We start from the raw sequence: 16,837 nt of genomic DNA, 5'->3' as shown, positions 1-16,837 counted from the left end.
CAGTGAACATTCTTACAGTCTGGGTTTTGCCCTGGAGAATTTATCTGTAAGATAAATACTGTAGGTTGGAGTTGTTGGGTTAAGGACAGTGCATATTTTACCTCTTGACGTATATTTCCAAATTGTTCTGTGAAAGTGTAGAAAAATTTATATCAATATATGAGATGCTCACTTTTCCTATTTTATCCAACAGTGGTTACCATTAGTCATTTTTTAAATTTTTTATTTATTTTGAGAGAGGGAGCAGGGGAGTGGAGGCAGAGAGAGAGGGAGAGAATATATCCCAGGTAGGCTCCACGCTGTCAGCGCAAAGCCAGACGTGGGGCTCAAAATCAGGAACCACGAGATTATGACCTGGGCCAAAACCGAAGAGTCAGACACAACCAACTGAGCCACCTAGGCGCCCCTTTAGTCATTTTGATTTTTGCCAATTTGATTAATGAAAAATGGTATCTAGCTTTAATTTGCATGTCTTTGGTTACTTGTGAGGATGAGCCTCTCTTCATATGTGTGTTGGCTGTTTGCATTCCTTCTGGGAATTGCCTCTTCATTACCTTGTCCATTTTCTCTTGGATTGTTTTTTGTTTTTCTTATTGGTCATAGGTACCCTTTATGTGTTATGGATATGTCAATTATATGTCCTTTAATTTTGCTTTACAAAGGATAAGTCTTTTCCGTATCGTATGTTGCTAACATTTTCTCTTAATTTGTTGCACACTTTTTAACTGTGTTTATGGTGCCTTTGATTATACACTTTACATCTTTTACGTAGCCATGTATGTCTTTTTGTTATGGCTGTTCAGTGTTGTATTTTGCCTAGGAATCCTCCCTTAACCCAAGATTATTATATTTTCCTATGTTTTCCTTTATTTTATTTTAGTTTTTTAATGTTTTATTTTTTTAATTTTTATTTATTTTTGACAGAGAGAGAGAGAGAGTGAGCGTGTGTGAGCACAAGCCAGGGAGGGGCAGAGAGAGAAAGAGACAGAGAGAGAGAGAGACAGAACCCCAAGCAGGTTCCACGCTGTCAGCGTAGAGCCCGATGTGGGGCTCAATCCCACGAACAATGAGATTGTGGCCTGACCCGAAATCAAGAGTCGGACACTTAACTGATTGAGCCAGCCAGGCGCACCTGGCTTTTTAACATTTAAATCTCTGATCCATCTGAAATATTTTTGTGGTTCCACAAGACTGACCAAGAGATCAGCGTGGTCATAGTAGATGGGTCAGAGCTGTAACTCCTGAGAGACTTCCTCACATTTCTGTTTTGCAGGTGGGGAGATTGAGACCTGAGAGGTTAGAGTCACTTGCTCAGGATGATTAGTGGCAGAGTTAGGTTCCATAGCCTGTCATCATCGTAAGTGTTTTTTGGTGAGATTTTTCTGTCGACTCCCTTCTAGTGGAAGAATAGATCATTAGGATTGACTTTCACAGCTTCAGAACTGGAACTTTGGGTGTGAATGAGTCCGGCTCTTTCATCAAAGGTCCTTGGCACTTAGGAGTCACTATGGTATGTTAGGTATTAGGAATATAAACCCTTTTGTTTACGTAAGAAAGGTTTTAAGTGACTTCTACGTGTATTCTCAATTAAATATTCTTTTTGTACTATATGCTGCTTTAGGGAAGTTCTTTAAAATCAAAACTGGTTTCTTGGGAATGCGGAAAGACTCTGAAATTAAAGAATAAAAGTAAAGCGTAGGAGGCAGCCTCGCAGTGGACTTTCTTTCTCTCTCTCTCTGACACCGAGTGTCACCCATTTTGCCGTGACCAGAGAGCACTGCTCTCATCTGGTACTGGCATAGCCACCTTTCATGGCCCCGGGGACTTGTTGCCTTCTTCCTTCTTGTCAAATTCCAGGTGCATCTAAATGTAATCGGCTAGTTAGCAGCGTAAAAATCCAGGTACCTTGCTCGGAAATCTGCCTGACTGAGCAGCCAAGTTTGAAAAACGGATGCTGTTAGCGCCCCCTCTCTCCAGTGTGTGAGTTCCCTGCTTGTTTCTCTCCTTCTTGACCTTTGTCTCACCTTCCTCCTGACCTGATCCACTTTGCCCGTTCTTTCCTCACCGCCTTCTGCGTTCTTTTCTCCCTTTTTATATCCTCTCTCCTTCGTAACAGTTACAGTATATCCTCTCTCCTTCGTACAGTTACAGAATTGTGTGACGAAGAGAACTGTTCAGAACTTACTGCTGATTTTCAAGATGAGGACCGAAAGCTTATAACTTTATGTCCCCTCCTCCAGCCCTCTAAAACGAACAAAAGCAAGTTCTGTTTAACAAGTTCTTGGATTAAACTTTTTGTTGGGTTCGTTAGGCAAATATGCTCTTAACAAACACCTTACTTGTAAAACCTGAAAAAGTTACCGTTTTGTAGAGAGAAAGCATCTTATTTTCATTGGACTGAAATTTGGACCTCCTCGTGGTTTCTTCCTGACAGTTCCTTATGTTAGGGATAGTACACAGTGAGTCGTCTGTGATGGCCAGGAAGAAGCTGAGTCGTGTTTTCTCCATGCTAGACGTGCCCAGGTCCTCTGACTGGCTGCACGTGACATTCTGTAGACATTCAGCCTTTGGAAGATTACAGAAAACAGTAACTCACAAATTTTACCTTTCTTTTTCCCCCCCCAGATTTAATTCAGGTAGCTTTTTTTACCTGTTCATTTGACCTGGCAATTAAAGGTGTTAAATCTCCTTGGTGTGATGTTTTTGACATAGATGATGCAAAGGTAAGTATTACTTTTGTAGTTTATTTGCTTTTTTTGCATGATTTTTATCGTTGTTGTTGTTACTTGAAGCAGCTTTTCAAAAAATAAGCAGAGTAGGGAACATGAACGGCCTTTGATTACTTGTAATGTTCCTTGCATAAAGAGATGAATTGTTCAGATACGGCCCACACACTTATAAATAGTTCAGGTTCAGAAAACTTTGGAAAACATCCTTCCATGGTGATGTGATTTCTGGGTCCACCCGGTTAAAAATCTATTTTGCCTGTCATCAGATTTTACTGCTGGAAAGGACTACAGAGCTGTTAAAATCCCAAGTTTTCTTTTTTAACAGTTTTTGTGACAAATTGAGTTCCATGGCAGTAATTCCTCTATGGTTTCTGTCTGCTTCCTATTTCCTTCTTTTTCTCCTCATTCATGTTGCCTTTCTGTGGACTTTCAGACTCTAGAAAGAGAAGGGCAGACAGGCCTCTGGTGAATTCTGGTCAATTCTGGGATGTTGGGAGCCAGAGAGGTGGGTAGGAGAGTTCATTGTTTTCACAGCACTGAGAATAGCACCAGCCGGTAGAGTGCTGGTGTCTGTGTGGATCATTCAGGAACGTGGACGTCGGAAACTTTCATCGTCTCCTACATACACACAAAGCATTCAGTACTCCATGCAAAAATCCATTATTAACCTCAAATTTTGAAAAGAAGGGTACTACTTGCCAGATAGAAGCAGGCTCTTAAGCTGAGAGCTAATGTACATTTGAGGGTAAACAAATGCTTTGTTCTGTTACTCAAAGACCAAAGTGACCAGCAGCCAGATGAAGGGTGATGTGATGTGTTAGTGTGCTCGTGCGGGAAAGAGCAGGTGAGTGGGAAACAGAGGAGAGGGCCCTGGGTGGGTGGCTGTTCTAGGACACAGCACCAGGGGTAACGGGTGCGTTCCATTTCCTCCCTGTCTGCTCCTCTCCTGTAACTGTTCAAAAACTCATCACTTAGAAACTTCTTGACCACTGGGGTGCTTGGGTGGCTCAGTCGGTTAAGCATCCGGCTCTTGGTTTTGGCTCAGGTCATGGTCTTGCGTTTCGTGGGTTTGAGCCCGTGTCAGATTCTGTGCTGACAGTGCAGAGCCTGCTTGGGATTCATTCATTCATTCTCTCTCTCCCCACCTTCCCACCTCTCTCCCTCCCCCTCTTCCTCCCCCTTCCCCACTTGCTCTCTCTCTCTGGAAATGGATAAGCTTAAAAACAAGAAATTTTAAAAGAAATTTCTTGACCATAAAATTAATTAATTATGCCCAGTGTAGCTATAGACTGAAACTTCTGGTCCCCATTCACCTGTGTCAAGATACGTCCTTTTTCTCCCTACCCAGACTGCTCTAGGGCAAAAAGTCGATAAAGCAGTAATTTTCAGTGCCGTACAAATGATTGATGAGTGTTGTCAAAGGGAGATTTACCTTTTAGCAGAACAACTACAGCTACTAGTTACTACAGCTGGTGGACTATTAGGCAGGTGCCCACATGCCTCTGCTGGCCATCCTTCTCCCGTTAGGAGGTGCTGTGTCCCCCTGCTCCCTTCCCAGGCCTGGCGGCTTCCGGTTGAAGTGCAGGCTCCCGCAGCTCCAACCCCCCCCCCCCCCAGCCAGTGGTACAGATGTGCCTCAGAGCCTAACCGGCCTGGCCTCCACTGACTCATCTTCTCTCCACCTGCTTACCTCCTTCCCTGTCCCTTCCCGAGTCCCTCTCCTCTTAAATATTTGCTCTTGCTTTTTGTGCCTCCGTCTCTTCTGGGAGATGTAGTGTCACATGCTCCAGAAACCCTGGAGGTCATGATCTGGGTAAAGTTACACTTCCTCTTCCTATGCCTTGATTTCCCTATCCGTTAAAGGATGCAACTGTTGGATTACTCAGGAACACCCCTGTAATTCTAAGATTCTGTACTACTTGGCTTTTCCTGTTTTTTGTTTTTTTTTTTTAGGGTTATCCTTATATCTGTTTATTGCTTGTGAAGAGTTTTTTTTTTTTTTTCCTGCAACTTACTTTGATAAATTTGAAGCTGACAGAAGTTGTGAGAATAATACAATAAACATTCACATTCTTCACCTATATTCACTGCTTGTTAACCTTTTTTTTTTTTTTTGCCACATTTCCTTTTCTCCATATATGGGAGTTTCCTGTTGCTGCCATAATGAATTACTGCAGACTTAGTGGTTTTAAAACAATACACGATTATTATCCTACAGTTTTAGAAGTCAGAAGTTCAAAATGATTCTTAACAGGCCTAAAATCAGGATATCAGCACCGTGTTCTTTCTGGAGGCTCAAGAGGACGATCTGTCCCTTGCCTTTTCCAGTCTCTAGAGGCTACCTACATTTTCCCCCATCACTCTGACCTCTGCTTCTGTGGCTAATCTTCTGCTCTGACTGTCCTCGCTAAATATTTATCCTAAGGATGTTTGCGATGACATTGGCCAACGTAAATAGCCCAGGGTAGCTTTCTCATTTTAACATCCTTACCCGAATCACACTTGCAAATTCCTTCTCATCATGCAAGATAACATATTCATAGAGTCTAGGGATTAGGATGGAAACATCTCTGGGCAGCCATTTATTCTGTCTACCACATATAATCTTGGCAGACATCAAAGCACTTCACCCTTAAATACTTGGGTATGCATCTAAGAAACAAGAACATGGCTGTAATAGTTATATACGTATATATATATGTGATAGTGATACATAAAGGAGAAAGTTGATTTAATGGCAGTTTTCAAAAAAATAGATGACATATGAAATAGGTATTTTTCTGTGGGATAGCTTTTTGCAACTTTGTATATATTTTATACTATAATGAGCATATCTTGATTTTCTGTCTCTTCTGGAGTCAGTTTTGGTATTTAATATTTTCTTATAAAAATCATTCAGGTTTTCAAATTTATTTGCAGAGGTTGGCAAACTTTTCTTGCAATTAAAAAAAAATTTTTTTTTAATGTTTATTTTTGAGAGAGGACAGTGCAAGCGGGAGAGGGGCAGAGAGAGGGAGAGACACAGAATCTGAAGCAGGCTCTAGGCTCTGAGCAGTAGGCACAGCCCAACGTGGGTCTTGAACCCACAAACCACGAGATCATGACCTGAGCTAAAGTTGGACGCTTAACCGACTGAGCCACCCAGGTGCCCCTCTTGCAATTTTTTAAACAAAATGTTTCCCCTCTGTATCTGAGATTATTTCCCCACTATTATTACTTGTGTGCTTGGATTTTCATCATTACACTAATTTAGTATTTACTGATGTCATTTTTTTACAAGTAACAGTTTATATAATGAAATCACCCACCTTTTTTTGTCTATCTAGTTTTTATTTAACATGTTTTTAAGTTTCACCTATGATGCTGCATGTAGCTTTAGTTCACTTATTTTCATCGTTGTATTGTATTCCACTATATGAATTACCCCAGGTTTTTTTTAATCCATTATTTTGTTGGTAGACATTTGGGTTGTTCTCAGTTTGGGGCTATTACGAACATTCTTCTGTATGTGAATTGGGGCATACACACACACACACGTTTCTGAAGCTCTGTCTGTGTGTGTGGTAGAATTGCTGGATTACAGGGCGTAGAGAACTTGAAATTTACTAGATAGTGATGCCAAACTATTTTTGATGTTGTTCTAACTTGTTTCTGTGATTATGCTTCTTTTCGTATCTTTTTTTGTTTTGTTTTTTTTTTTTGCTTTTGACTTTTTTATTTTCTTAAGCCTTTGGAATTCATGGTACTTTATTTACTCACAGTTTTCATCGGGCTGTCTCATCTGTTAGCAGGGTTTTTTTAAACATTTATTTATTTTTGGGACACAGAGCATGAACAGGGGAGGGGCAGAGAGAGGCAGAGACACAGAATCCGAAGCAGGCTCCAGGCTCTGAGCTATCAGCACAGAGCCCCAAGCAGGGCCATGACCCACGGACCGTACCGCGAGATCATGACCCGAGGTGAAGTCGAATGCTCAACAGACTGAGCCACCCAGGCGCCCCTTGTCATATAACTTTAAAGAGTTTTGAATTTTGTTTTATTTTACAGTTTAGTTACTTGTGGGTCAGCTTGATCCTTTTGACGTTTATTTCTGTGAGTTTCATGCCCTAGATCTGAACTTAACAAAACTCAAAACCAAATCTTGTAAACATGCTTCTCCTGTTAAAGTGTGACGTTTCTGGGGTCTGCGTTGAAGCTGTGGATGTCTGAGTGTGCCCTGAAAGTCTCTTACTTAGGCTGCTTGGAACCTGATGATCTCCCACTTTTGTGATAGCTCTGGAATTCAGCTTGTAACGCCCACAATATTCGGCGACAGACTCAAGGGGACCCCCAGATTCCTAGAGCTCTCTTCTGGGCAGCTTCCTCCTTTCTGATACTCCACTCTACTACTTCCAGCCCCTTAAGACTCTGTTCTCCCTCCTCTGCTCAGCAGGATTCTGCCTGACATTCCTTTCCCTGTGCCTCCGGGCACAAACCTGGGACAATTGTAGGGTTTGCTGGGTTGGTTTCTCTTCTCTCAGCGATCACAGTTCAGTGCTGATTACTCAATGACTGAAAATATTTATTTTACATATTTTGTTTTTTGGTCCGGAGGACATGCTTGGTATCAGGTAGTCCATCCTGGCATATGGCTTTTCTTTCCGTATGCTGTTGAATTTTATTTGGTGATGTTTGATTTCAGATTCATTAAAGCCTGTTTGTAGTGAGGCTGGTTTATGGCAGTGGCTCTCCTTTGTGGGTGGTACTACTGGCCTGGGCCCATTCTTTTTCCTTCGATGGGTTTAGAACGTGAGGGGGAATTTGTGTCCGTAGCAGTGACTAGGACACACAGTGGAGGGCACAGGAATTGCAGTGCAGTGGTCCGGATTTTCTTTCCTCGACCCTTTCCTTAGGGCTTTATTTGTTCAGGTTTGGGTACAGGCTTCTAGTAGCTTCCTAAAATGAGTTCAGAAGCTTTCCATCTTTCCCTGTACCTTGGAATAATTTAAATATTAGGAACTAACCCTTCTTGAAGGTTTCGTAGAGCTCCTATTTAAAACCATATATACCTGGGGGGACCAGGGTGGCCCAGTCGGTTGGTTAAGCATCCGACTCTGGACTTCACCTCAAGTCAGGATCTCGTAGTTCGTGAGTTCAGGCCCTGTATCCCGCTCTGCGCTGACCGTGCAGAGCCTGCTTGGGATTCTCTCTCTCTCTTTCAAGATTAATAAGTAAACTTAACAAAAATTATTTAAAAAAAAAAAAGAAAAGAAAACAAATATACCTGGTATGTTTTAGGTAGACCTTTGTCTCTATTTTGTATGATCAGATTTTTCTGAGTCAGTTTGGGTAATTTGTATTTTCCTAGAAAAACCACTTATTTCATTTACATTTTCAAATCTTTTTGAGATAAAGTTTCAATATTGTGCATGTATGATTTTTTAAAAATCTTTAGTTATATCTCCTTTTTTATTTCTGACAGTTTTTTATTTTCTTGAATGGATTTGACAGAACTTTAATTCTTTTAATGTTAATTCCTTCCTTTTAAAAAAATGTTTACTTTGTCCCTTTTGCCAACTTCTTGATTTAATTGCCTTTTTAATATCTCTTTAGTTTTGTTTTTGGATTATGGCAATGACTTACCCTGGCTCTTGCTCTTAAAGTTATAATAAAACTACTACTAGTTTTCTCTGGGGGCTTTTTCAGAGAAGAATAACTTATAATTACTACAGAGGCTTCTCTTGTGTCTCTTTTAATTGCACATTTTAGTTCTCTAGTTTTGGTGTTTATCTGATCAAATGATACGTGAGTGCAGAGTCTAACATTCAGAGAAAGCCTGCCTTAATCACCAATTCTAATCCAAGACCTCTCCATAGCGATCAGTCATTGCTGTCAGTTTAATATGGGCCTTTTAACCCTTTTCTGTGCTGCTGTTAATAATCTATGTCATTCTTAGAACTATAAACAGCATAATGTATACATGTAGGTATGTATGTCTTGGTAATACAAGGTATTATACTGTATTTATTATTCTCAACCTACCCTTCTCATTCAGTACATCCTGGAGATCCTTCCACATCAGTGCACGAAGATCTACAATACAGAAGTTTTAAATAACTGCATAGTGTTCCATAGTATGTGTATACCCTAGTTTAGTCAATCATCTGCCTATTAACGAAATGTCAGTATTTCCAGGAATCTTTTTTCCGTTCGATAAGCAGTGCTGGTGTTAAGACATTCTTACACATTCTCTCTTGTGTTCCTCTGTGACTAAAACTTCCTAAGAAATGGAATTAAATGGGTCATAGAGATGTATGCTTTTATGGAGTTTGCCGACTTGCCCTTTAGAACAACTATGCCAGTATACATTCCTTTTCTATATTCTTGGTCAAATTTCATTACTAATTTTGCCGTGCTGACACATGAACCAAAGTAACTTGTCTTCTGTCTGGTTTCTATCTTCATAAAGTTCTCAAAAGTTCCTAGTCTGCTGTTGGCATCTTTCTGTCCTATAATAAATAACCTTCTATGTGTATCCTTTTTTCTTTTTTCTGTATATGTATTTGCTATCACTTTAATTTTCGCAGAAAGGGGAAGTGAGCATGTTAACCCTCTGTCCTGCGGTGTCCTGGGTGCTGGGTTATGGCATGAGTGCTCCTCACTTGCTCTTGCATGCCCTCCTCTACGCTCCCACGGTTTGAGTTTTTGTGTCATCGTAAATCTGTCTGTGTCATGGACTTACAATGGCAAATATAAACTCGACATACTTTGTGTAGAATGGCAGTTAAACAACGTAATCTTTTCTGAGAATCACTGTTAAATCAGGGAATCTGTTAACATTAAAAAAATGTAATAACGATTTTTGAAATTTTCGTTTTTAGGTATTAGAATATTTAAATGATCTGAAGCAATATTGGAAAAGAGGATACGGGTACACTATTAATAGTCGGTCCAGCTGCACCCTGTTTCAGGATATCTTCCAACACTTGGACAAAGCAATTGAACAGAAACAAAGGTAAAAACTTAATTTTTTTTAATGTGTCTTCTTAAATGCTCAACTGAACTTCTGGAAAATGTTTTATAATGGGTGATTTCAAAAAATAGTTTTGGGCCCCATGGCTGTCTCTGTCGGTAGAGCATCCGACTTCGGCTCACGTCATGATCTCACGATTCGTGGGTTTGAGCCCCGTGCCGGCCTCTGTGATCACAGCTCAGAACCTGGAGCCTGCTTCGGTTTCTGTGTCTCCCCCTGTCTATGTTCCATCCCCCACCTGTGCTCTGTCTCTCTGTCTCTCAAAAATAAAGATTAAAAAAATTTTTTAATAGGTTTTGCTTGTGTTTTTAAAAAATAATAACTAGACATACAAAAGAATGAGATGACATATGTGAGTTATGAGATATATACACCCTTTGTTCAACCCAAGACCTAGAACGTTACTAATAATTCGCATTTGCAGTGCTTCCCTTTTCCTGCCTCCTTGTGTTCCCTCTACTCCATGTCCCCTATAACCACTGTTCTGAATTTGCTGTATATCAATGCTTTGCCTCTTTAAAGTAGTTTTTATTGTAAATGTATGTGTGCAAACAGTATGTTTGGTTTTGCTTAGAGTCATATGCCTGTTGTCTTCTGGGACTTCCCCACCGCCCCCCCCACCCCCCACCAGCATTACATTTATAGTGTTCATCATATTGTTACCTATACTATAAAGTCAGAAAATAAACAATTTTATGTGGCACCTAGGTGACTCAGTTGGTTAAGCATCTGACTTTTGATTTCTGCTCAGGTCATGATCTCATGGTTTGTGGGTTCGAGCCCCACATCAGGCTCTGCAGTGACAGCACAAAGCCGGCTTGGGATCCTCTTTCTCCCTTGCGTGTGTGTGTGCGTTCTCTCTCTGTCTCTCTTTCTCTCTCTCAAAATAAATAAACTTAAAAAAATAAACATTTTTGCTATAGTACAAGATTCAATGGTATTTGATATTCAGTAACTAAATACCACAGTTTATGCTCTCTTTTGTCAGTGGACATTGGGTAGTTTCTATTTTTTGCTGTTATGAAATAGTGTAATTAATTGTACATGGCTTGTGGTAGGAATTGCAAAATGTTTTTGAGTAAGACTCTCTCATGGAAAATCTTTTGTTAATCATACTTTTCAAGTTTTTTTTAAAAAACTTCTCATAATTTAAACCTGATAGAGTCTAAACCCCATTTTATTTGACAAATATGCTTCCATGAAAGCTTATGCATTCATAATTAGAGACAAAAATGCTATAAAGATGGAGACAGAAAGATGGAAGATTGTGTATTTGATTGTGTTTGCAATATTAAGTTTTTCATATATACATGTAGAGAGAGAATTTGTGTGTGTGTGTGTGTGTGTGTGTGTGTGTGTGTGTGTAGCTCCAGTTCATGAAGTTTTCTTGTGTTTGATGGGAGTTAGGGAGAAAACTCAATTGAGTATTTAGTTTCTGCTACCAAATGATTTTTGTGGGGCAAAATAGTCAAGGCAAGTTCTATCTTTGAGGTAAGCATTAACTTTTCCCTACTTAGTTTTATGAGTGGTTTATAACCCATAGACTTCATAAGATAACAGATCTTTTCTATTTGTTCATTGTTTCCGTCTCATTGTTGAACGTGTTTTGGGAATCTTGAAATTGTGTCAGAAAGATTCTTGAAAAATTTTTTGTTTGGGGCGCCTGGGTGGCTCGGTCAGTTAAGCGTCCGACTTCGGCTCAGGTCATGATCTCACGGTCCGTGGGTTCGAGCCCCGCGTCAGGCTCTGTGCTGACAGCTCAGAGCCTGGAGCCTGTTTCAGATTCTGTGTCTCCCTCTCTCTGTGACCCTCCCCCGTTCATGCTCTGTCTCTCTCTGTATCAAAAATAAATAAACGTTAAAAAAAAAAAAAAAAATTTAAAAAAAAAAAAAAATTTTTTTGTAAGATTTGCTATTATAATTTGATGCCAGATTAAGGTTAAGTTAAGTTTGTCTTCATGTTTCGAAATGAATGTTACATTACAGAGTGAATTAAAGATGACCCAGATAAATGAAGAGAGATACTATCTTTATGGATTGGAAGATAGATTGATCATTTGTAGACTGAATGCAATCCCCATCATAGTCCATAGGTCTCTTTGTAGAAATTGGGAGGCTTATTCTAAAATTTATACAGAAATGCAAAGAAGCTTGAGGAGCTAAAACAATTTTGAAAGAAAAAACAACAATAAAAACTTAAAAATATTTCACTTCAAAACTTACTATAAATCTATAGCCATAGACAAAAAGGCCAATGGAATAGAATCAAGTCAATAAGTAAACTCATAAATAAACCCTTATATGGTCAATTTGCAACAAAGATGCCAAGGTCATGCATTGGAAAAAAGGATGGTCTTCAGCAGTTGGTGCTGGAACAGTTGGATAACCATGTGTTTAAAATGACACTTAGGCCCTTACTTCACACTATACAAGAGGTAAAACTGTGAAACTCCTAGAAGAAAACATGGAAGTGAATCTTTGTGATCTTGGATTAGGTCAATATTTCATAGCTAAAAAGCCCGAAAGCTCAATCTACAGCAAGATTGATAAAATGGACCTCCTCAAAATTAAAAATTTTTGTGCTTCTTGGGGTGTCTGGGTGGCTCAGTTGTTTGAGCATCCGACTTCGGCTCAGGTCATGATCTCACGGTTGACGAGTTCAAGCCCTGCGTCGGGCTGTGTGCTGGTAGCTCAGAGCCTGGAGCCTGCTTCGGATTCTGTGTCTCCCTCTCTCTGCCCCTCCCCAGCTCATGTTCTGTCTCTCTCTGTCTCAAAAATAAACATTAAAAAAAATTTTTTTTAAATGTTTATGCTTCTAAAAATACTATTTGCAAAATGAGAAGATAAGCTATAGACTTGGAGAAAATATTTGCAAAATATACATATATGTTTAAGGATTTGAATCCAGAATACATAGAGATGTTACCTCCCAATAAGGAGACAAACTAATTTTTAAAAAGAGCATAAGATTTGAATGGACAGTTAAGAAGATATGTGGATGGCAAATAAGAACAAGAAAAGATGCTTTTAACATCATTAGATGTTAAAACCACAGTGAAATACCACCAGTATATTCCCAAACTGGTTTTGAAATGATTTGAAAAAAAAAAAAAAAAAAAAAAAAAAAAAAAAAAATATATATATATATATATATATATATATATATATATATATATATATGTCTCTTCCCCAAGTTCTTGACATAGGGCTCCTGAAACCCGTGGAATTTCCTGGGTGATAGGCGTATCTTTTGTTCTAATGAGGCAACTTTGGGTGGCACCCTGGACAGCTCCAGGATGAGTGTTGAAAGACCAAGCCTTGAGTAAGTAGAAGCTTGCAATTTTCAGCCCTGAGCCCCATTCTCTTGAGAAGGAAGGAGGATTGGAAATGGAGTTAATGATGAATCATGCTTGTGCGATGAAGATGTCATAAAAATCCAAAAAAACGTTTGTGGTTTCGGGAGCTCCTGGGTTGATGAACAAGTAGATGTGCCGAGAGAGTGAACTATTATGTAGTCCATGCCTCAAGAGGGTGTGGAAGCTCCGTGCCCCATCCCACAAACCTGGCCCTACCCATTGCTTCCATGTGAACATTCACCTGTATCCTTTATCGTATCCTTTTGTAATAAACTGGTAATGTGTTTTCCTGAGTTTTGTGAGCTGCTCTGGCAAGTTAATAAACCTACAAATCCTTTGATTTGTAGCCCAGTTGGATAGAAGCTGTGTGTAACCTGGGACTAACACTCATACTTGCAGTTGGTGCCTGGAAGGGGAGGGAGGAGCAGTCTCGTGGGACCGAGTCCTGAGTGGAATCTGACACTGGCTCCAGGTACACGGTGTCAGAATTGAGTTAAATTGTAGGATACCCGGCTGCTATCACAGAATCGCTGGGTGTGGGGAAAAAGCCCCACATGTTTGGTATCAGAAGTGGTAGGAGTATGTAGTGTGAGAGTAGAGGAGAAACACGGGAGGGAGAGCCTGGGTGTTTTTCATACTCACTGGCTAAAATTTAAGTTAAAAAGAAAAAAGACTGTCCTAAATGTTGGCAAGATGTGTAGGAACTAGAAGCTTTACACATTGCCGGTGGGAATGTAAAATTTAATACAGCCACTTGGGAAAAGTTTGGTGGCTTCTTAAAAAGTTAAACAAATCTACCATGATTTAGCAAATTTAGTCCGAAAGTACCCAATAGAAATGAAAATACATGTCTGCACAGACTTTTATGTGACTGTTTATTGCAGTATTTTTCATAGTAGGTAAAAACTGTAAACAATTCCTTTGTCCACCAGCTGATAAATGAATAAATGCAGGTCTTATGGCCGTGTGATGGAATACTACTCAGCAATGAAAAGGAATGAATTACTGACAGATGCAGCAAAATGAATGGCTCCCAAGATACTATGCTAACTGAAAGAAGCCTGTTGGGAAAAGGAGGGGGAAAGAATGAGATAGTCTTTTGGTAAAAGTGGAAATAATTTTTAATGAATTTAGCAACTCAGAAAAATGGAATCTTTCCTTAGAAATTTTGACAGGATGACTCCAAAATGCTTATGACATGTAATTGCTTGAAATGTGTTTTAATTATCAGTTCGCTTCCCTGCCTTGATAAAAGACACTAAAATAATTGAGGAGTCAAAACAAAAAATCAGGGCTCTTGCAGTTCCATGAGATGATCTGGATTACTATAGACAGGACAAGCCGGTTTTTGTTTTAAATAGTTTTGTTTTTTAGAGCCCATTTTGGTTCACAGCAAGATTGAGCGGAAGGTAAAGAGACTTCCCAACAGTCCCTTCCCCATAGCCCTCCCTACTATCACAATTGCCTACCAGAGTTACTTTTTAAAAGCAGTTTTGAGAAATAGTTTCTATATCGTGTAGTTCATCCATTTACATTGTGCAGTTCTGTGGCTTTTAGTATATTCAAGAGTTGTGCAGCCGTCACCACTGTTTAATTTCAGATCATTTTCACTACCTGAGAGAGAAACCGTATGCCCATTAGCAGTCTCTCCCCATTTACCCAAACGCTCTGAGCAGCAGGCAGCCCCTAATCTACTTTCTTTCTCTATGGATTTGGGTTTTCTGGACGTTTCATATAAGTGGAATTGTGTAATATGTGGTTCTTTGTGACTGGCTTCTTTGACTTAGCGTAACGTTCTCAGGTTCATCCGTGTTGTAGCATGTGTCCGTATTTCGTTCTTTTTATGGCTGAATAGTATTCTGTCATATGAATATACCATATTTTGTTCATTAATTGATATCTGGGTCCTATCCACATTTTTGCTCTCGTGCGTAATGCTTCCGTGAGCATTTGCATACAGACTTTTGTGTGGTCACGTTTTCATTTGGCTAGGGTATATGCCCAGAATGGAATTTCTAGGGAGTCATGATGTTTGACTCTCGGGAATTGTTAAAGAGTATTGAAACTGTAGCCATGTAGGCAATCTCTGACATGCGCTGGTTCCTGGATGTGATCTGTAGACAAAGCGTTCCAAGTTGAGGTTGCCCTGTTTACAGTGATCCAGATGACCTGCTGGGAGGTTTTACTTGTTTTGTTTTTATCTTAAAGTGAAATTCTAGTTTTTAGCTTATTTTCTTACAATTTGTTTATCTTACCCACAGATGAAATACAGACGGAAAAATGGAACTAATTGAGGAATCATTACGTTAGGTAGTAGCCAACCCTGTACTCAGAAGCTAATGAGGCTAATTGTCGTGCATGGCTCCTGGGATCAGGTGCGGTAATACAGAGGCAGTGTGATGCTGTAGGCAGGTACTTGGATTTCGTGTGAGTCCTGATTCTGCTTTATTGATGTTGCAGATTCCTCACTTCTGAAATGGGGCTGCGTCTGCTGACTGACAGGGTTGTTGTGATAATGAAATGAGATAATGTCTTCAAAGCACTTAGTATAATATGATGTTCCCATCAGCAAGATGAAGGAATTCTTACCCTCTTTTGGATGATTACTCCTTTATTTGTGGAGTTGTGAATTATTTGTGAATTAAAACACCTGCTATGATACACGTCAGGCAGTGTTTCAGGACCAGCAAACAATGATGAGTAAGACAGACTCATTGCACTTGTGACTTACAATCTAGAAAAAATAGAAGTGTGTATCAAATTCACGGGTAATGGTGTAAATGTTCATGTGAGATTGTGAAACAGTATAAACAGTCAAAGGAAGGAGAGTTTGAGCTTGTATGACAGCTGATCATGTTGGCCACTGCCTCCTTTTCTATCTGAGGAAGGAGAGACAGCAGTAATTGTGAAGAAACTGGCAGGTGCTTTTCAGGGACCGGTTATCTCTATACTAAAAGACTGATCAGAGTTTTAAAAAGTATTTACGTAGCTGAATCAAGATTAAATTGTCTTGCCAAAATTACCTCGATTCCAAAACCAGACAAAGACCCCACTAAAAAGGAGAATTATAGACCAGTTTGTCTGATGAACATGGATGCAAAAATCCTCAGCAAGATACTAGCCAATCGGATCCAATGATGCCTTAAAAGAATTATTCACCACGATCAAGTGGGATTTATACCTGGGTTGCAGGGCTGGTTCAATATCCGCAAAACAATCAGTGTGATTCATCACATCAATAAAAGAAAGGACAAGAACCACATGATCCTCTCAATAGATGCAGAGAAAGCACTTGAAAAAATACAGCATCCTTTCTTCATAAAAACCCTCAAGAAAGTAGGGATAGAAGGATCATACCTCAACAAAAGACCCACTGCTGATATATCCTCAATGGGGAAAAACTGAGAGCCTTCCCTCTAAGGTCAGGACAGGGATGTCCACTCTAACCACTGTTAACTCAACAGACTATTGGAAGTCCTAGCCTCAGCAATCAGACAACACAAAAGAATAAAAGGTATCCAAATCAGCAAGGAGGAAGTCAGACTTTCACTCTTCACAGATGACATGATTCTCTATTTGGAAAACCCAAAAGATTCCACCAGAAAACTGCTAGAACTAATCCGTGAATTCAGCAAAGTCACAGGATATAAAATCAATGCACAGAAATCAGTTGCATTTCTATACATCAATAGTGAAGCAGCAGAAAGTGAAATCAAGGAATTGATCTTGTTTACAATTGCA

The 16,837-nt window shown here is 39.7% G+C and overlaps 1 protein-coding gene across 1 annotated transcript in view; it reads left to right on the top strand.

Moving 5' to 3' along the window:
• MINPP1 (multiple inositol-polyphosphate phosphatase 1) overlaps nucleotides 1–16,837 on the top strand; it is a 46,825-nt gene that overhangs the window by 7,150 nt on the left and 22,838 nt on the right. Inside the window, exons 3-4 of the mRNA XM_019430046.2 lie at nucleotides 2,626–2,723; nucleotides 9,590–9,723. Coding sequence (XP_019285591.2) covers nucleotides 2,626–2,723; nucleotides 9,590–9,723 — 232 coding nt within the window. The remainder of the gene's footprint in view (nucleotides 1–2,625; nucleotides 2,724–9,589; nucleotides 9,724–16,837) is intronic.

This window comes from Panthera pardus, unplaced genomic scaffold (genome assembly GCF_024362965.1).
Source record: "Panthera pardus isolate Hobbes unplaced genomic scaffold, ASM2436296v1 HiC_scaffold_22, whole genome shotgun sequence".
Lineage (NCBI taxonomy): Eukaryota > Metazoa > Chordata > Mammalia > Carnivora > Felidae > Panthera > Panthera pardus.
This window is presented reverse-complemented; position numbering and strand designations above follow the sequence as displayed.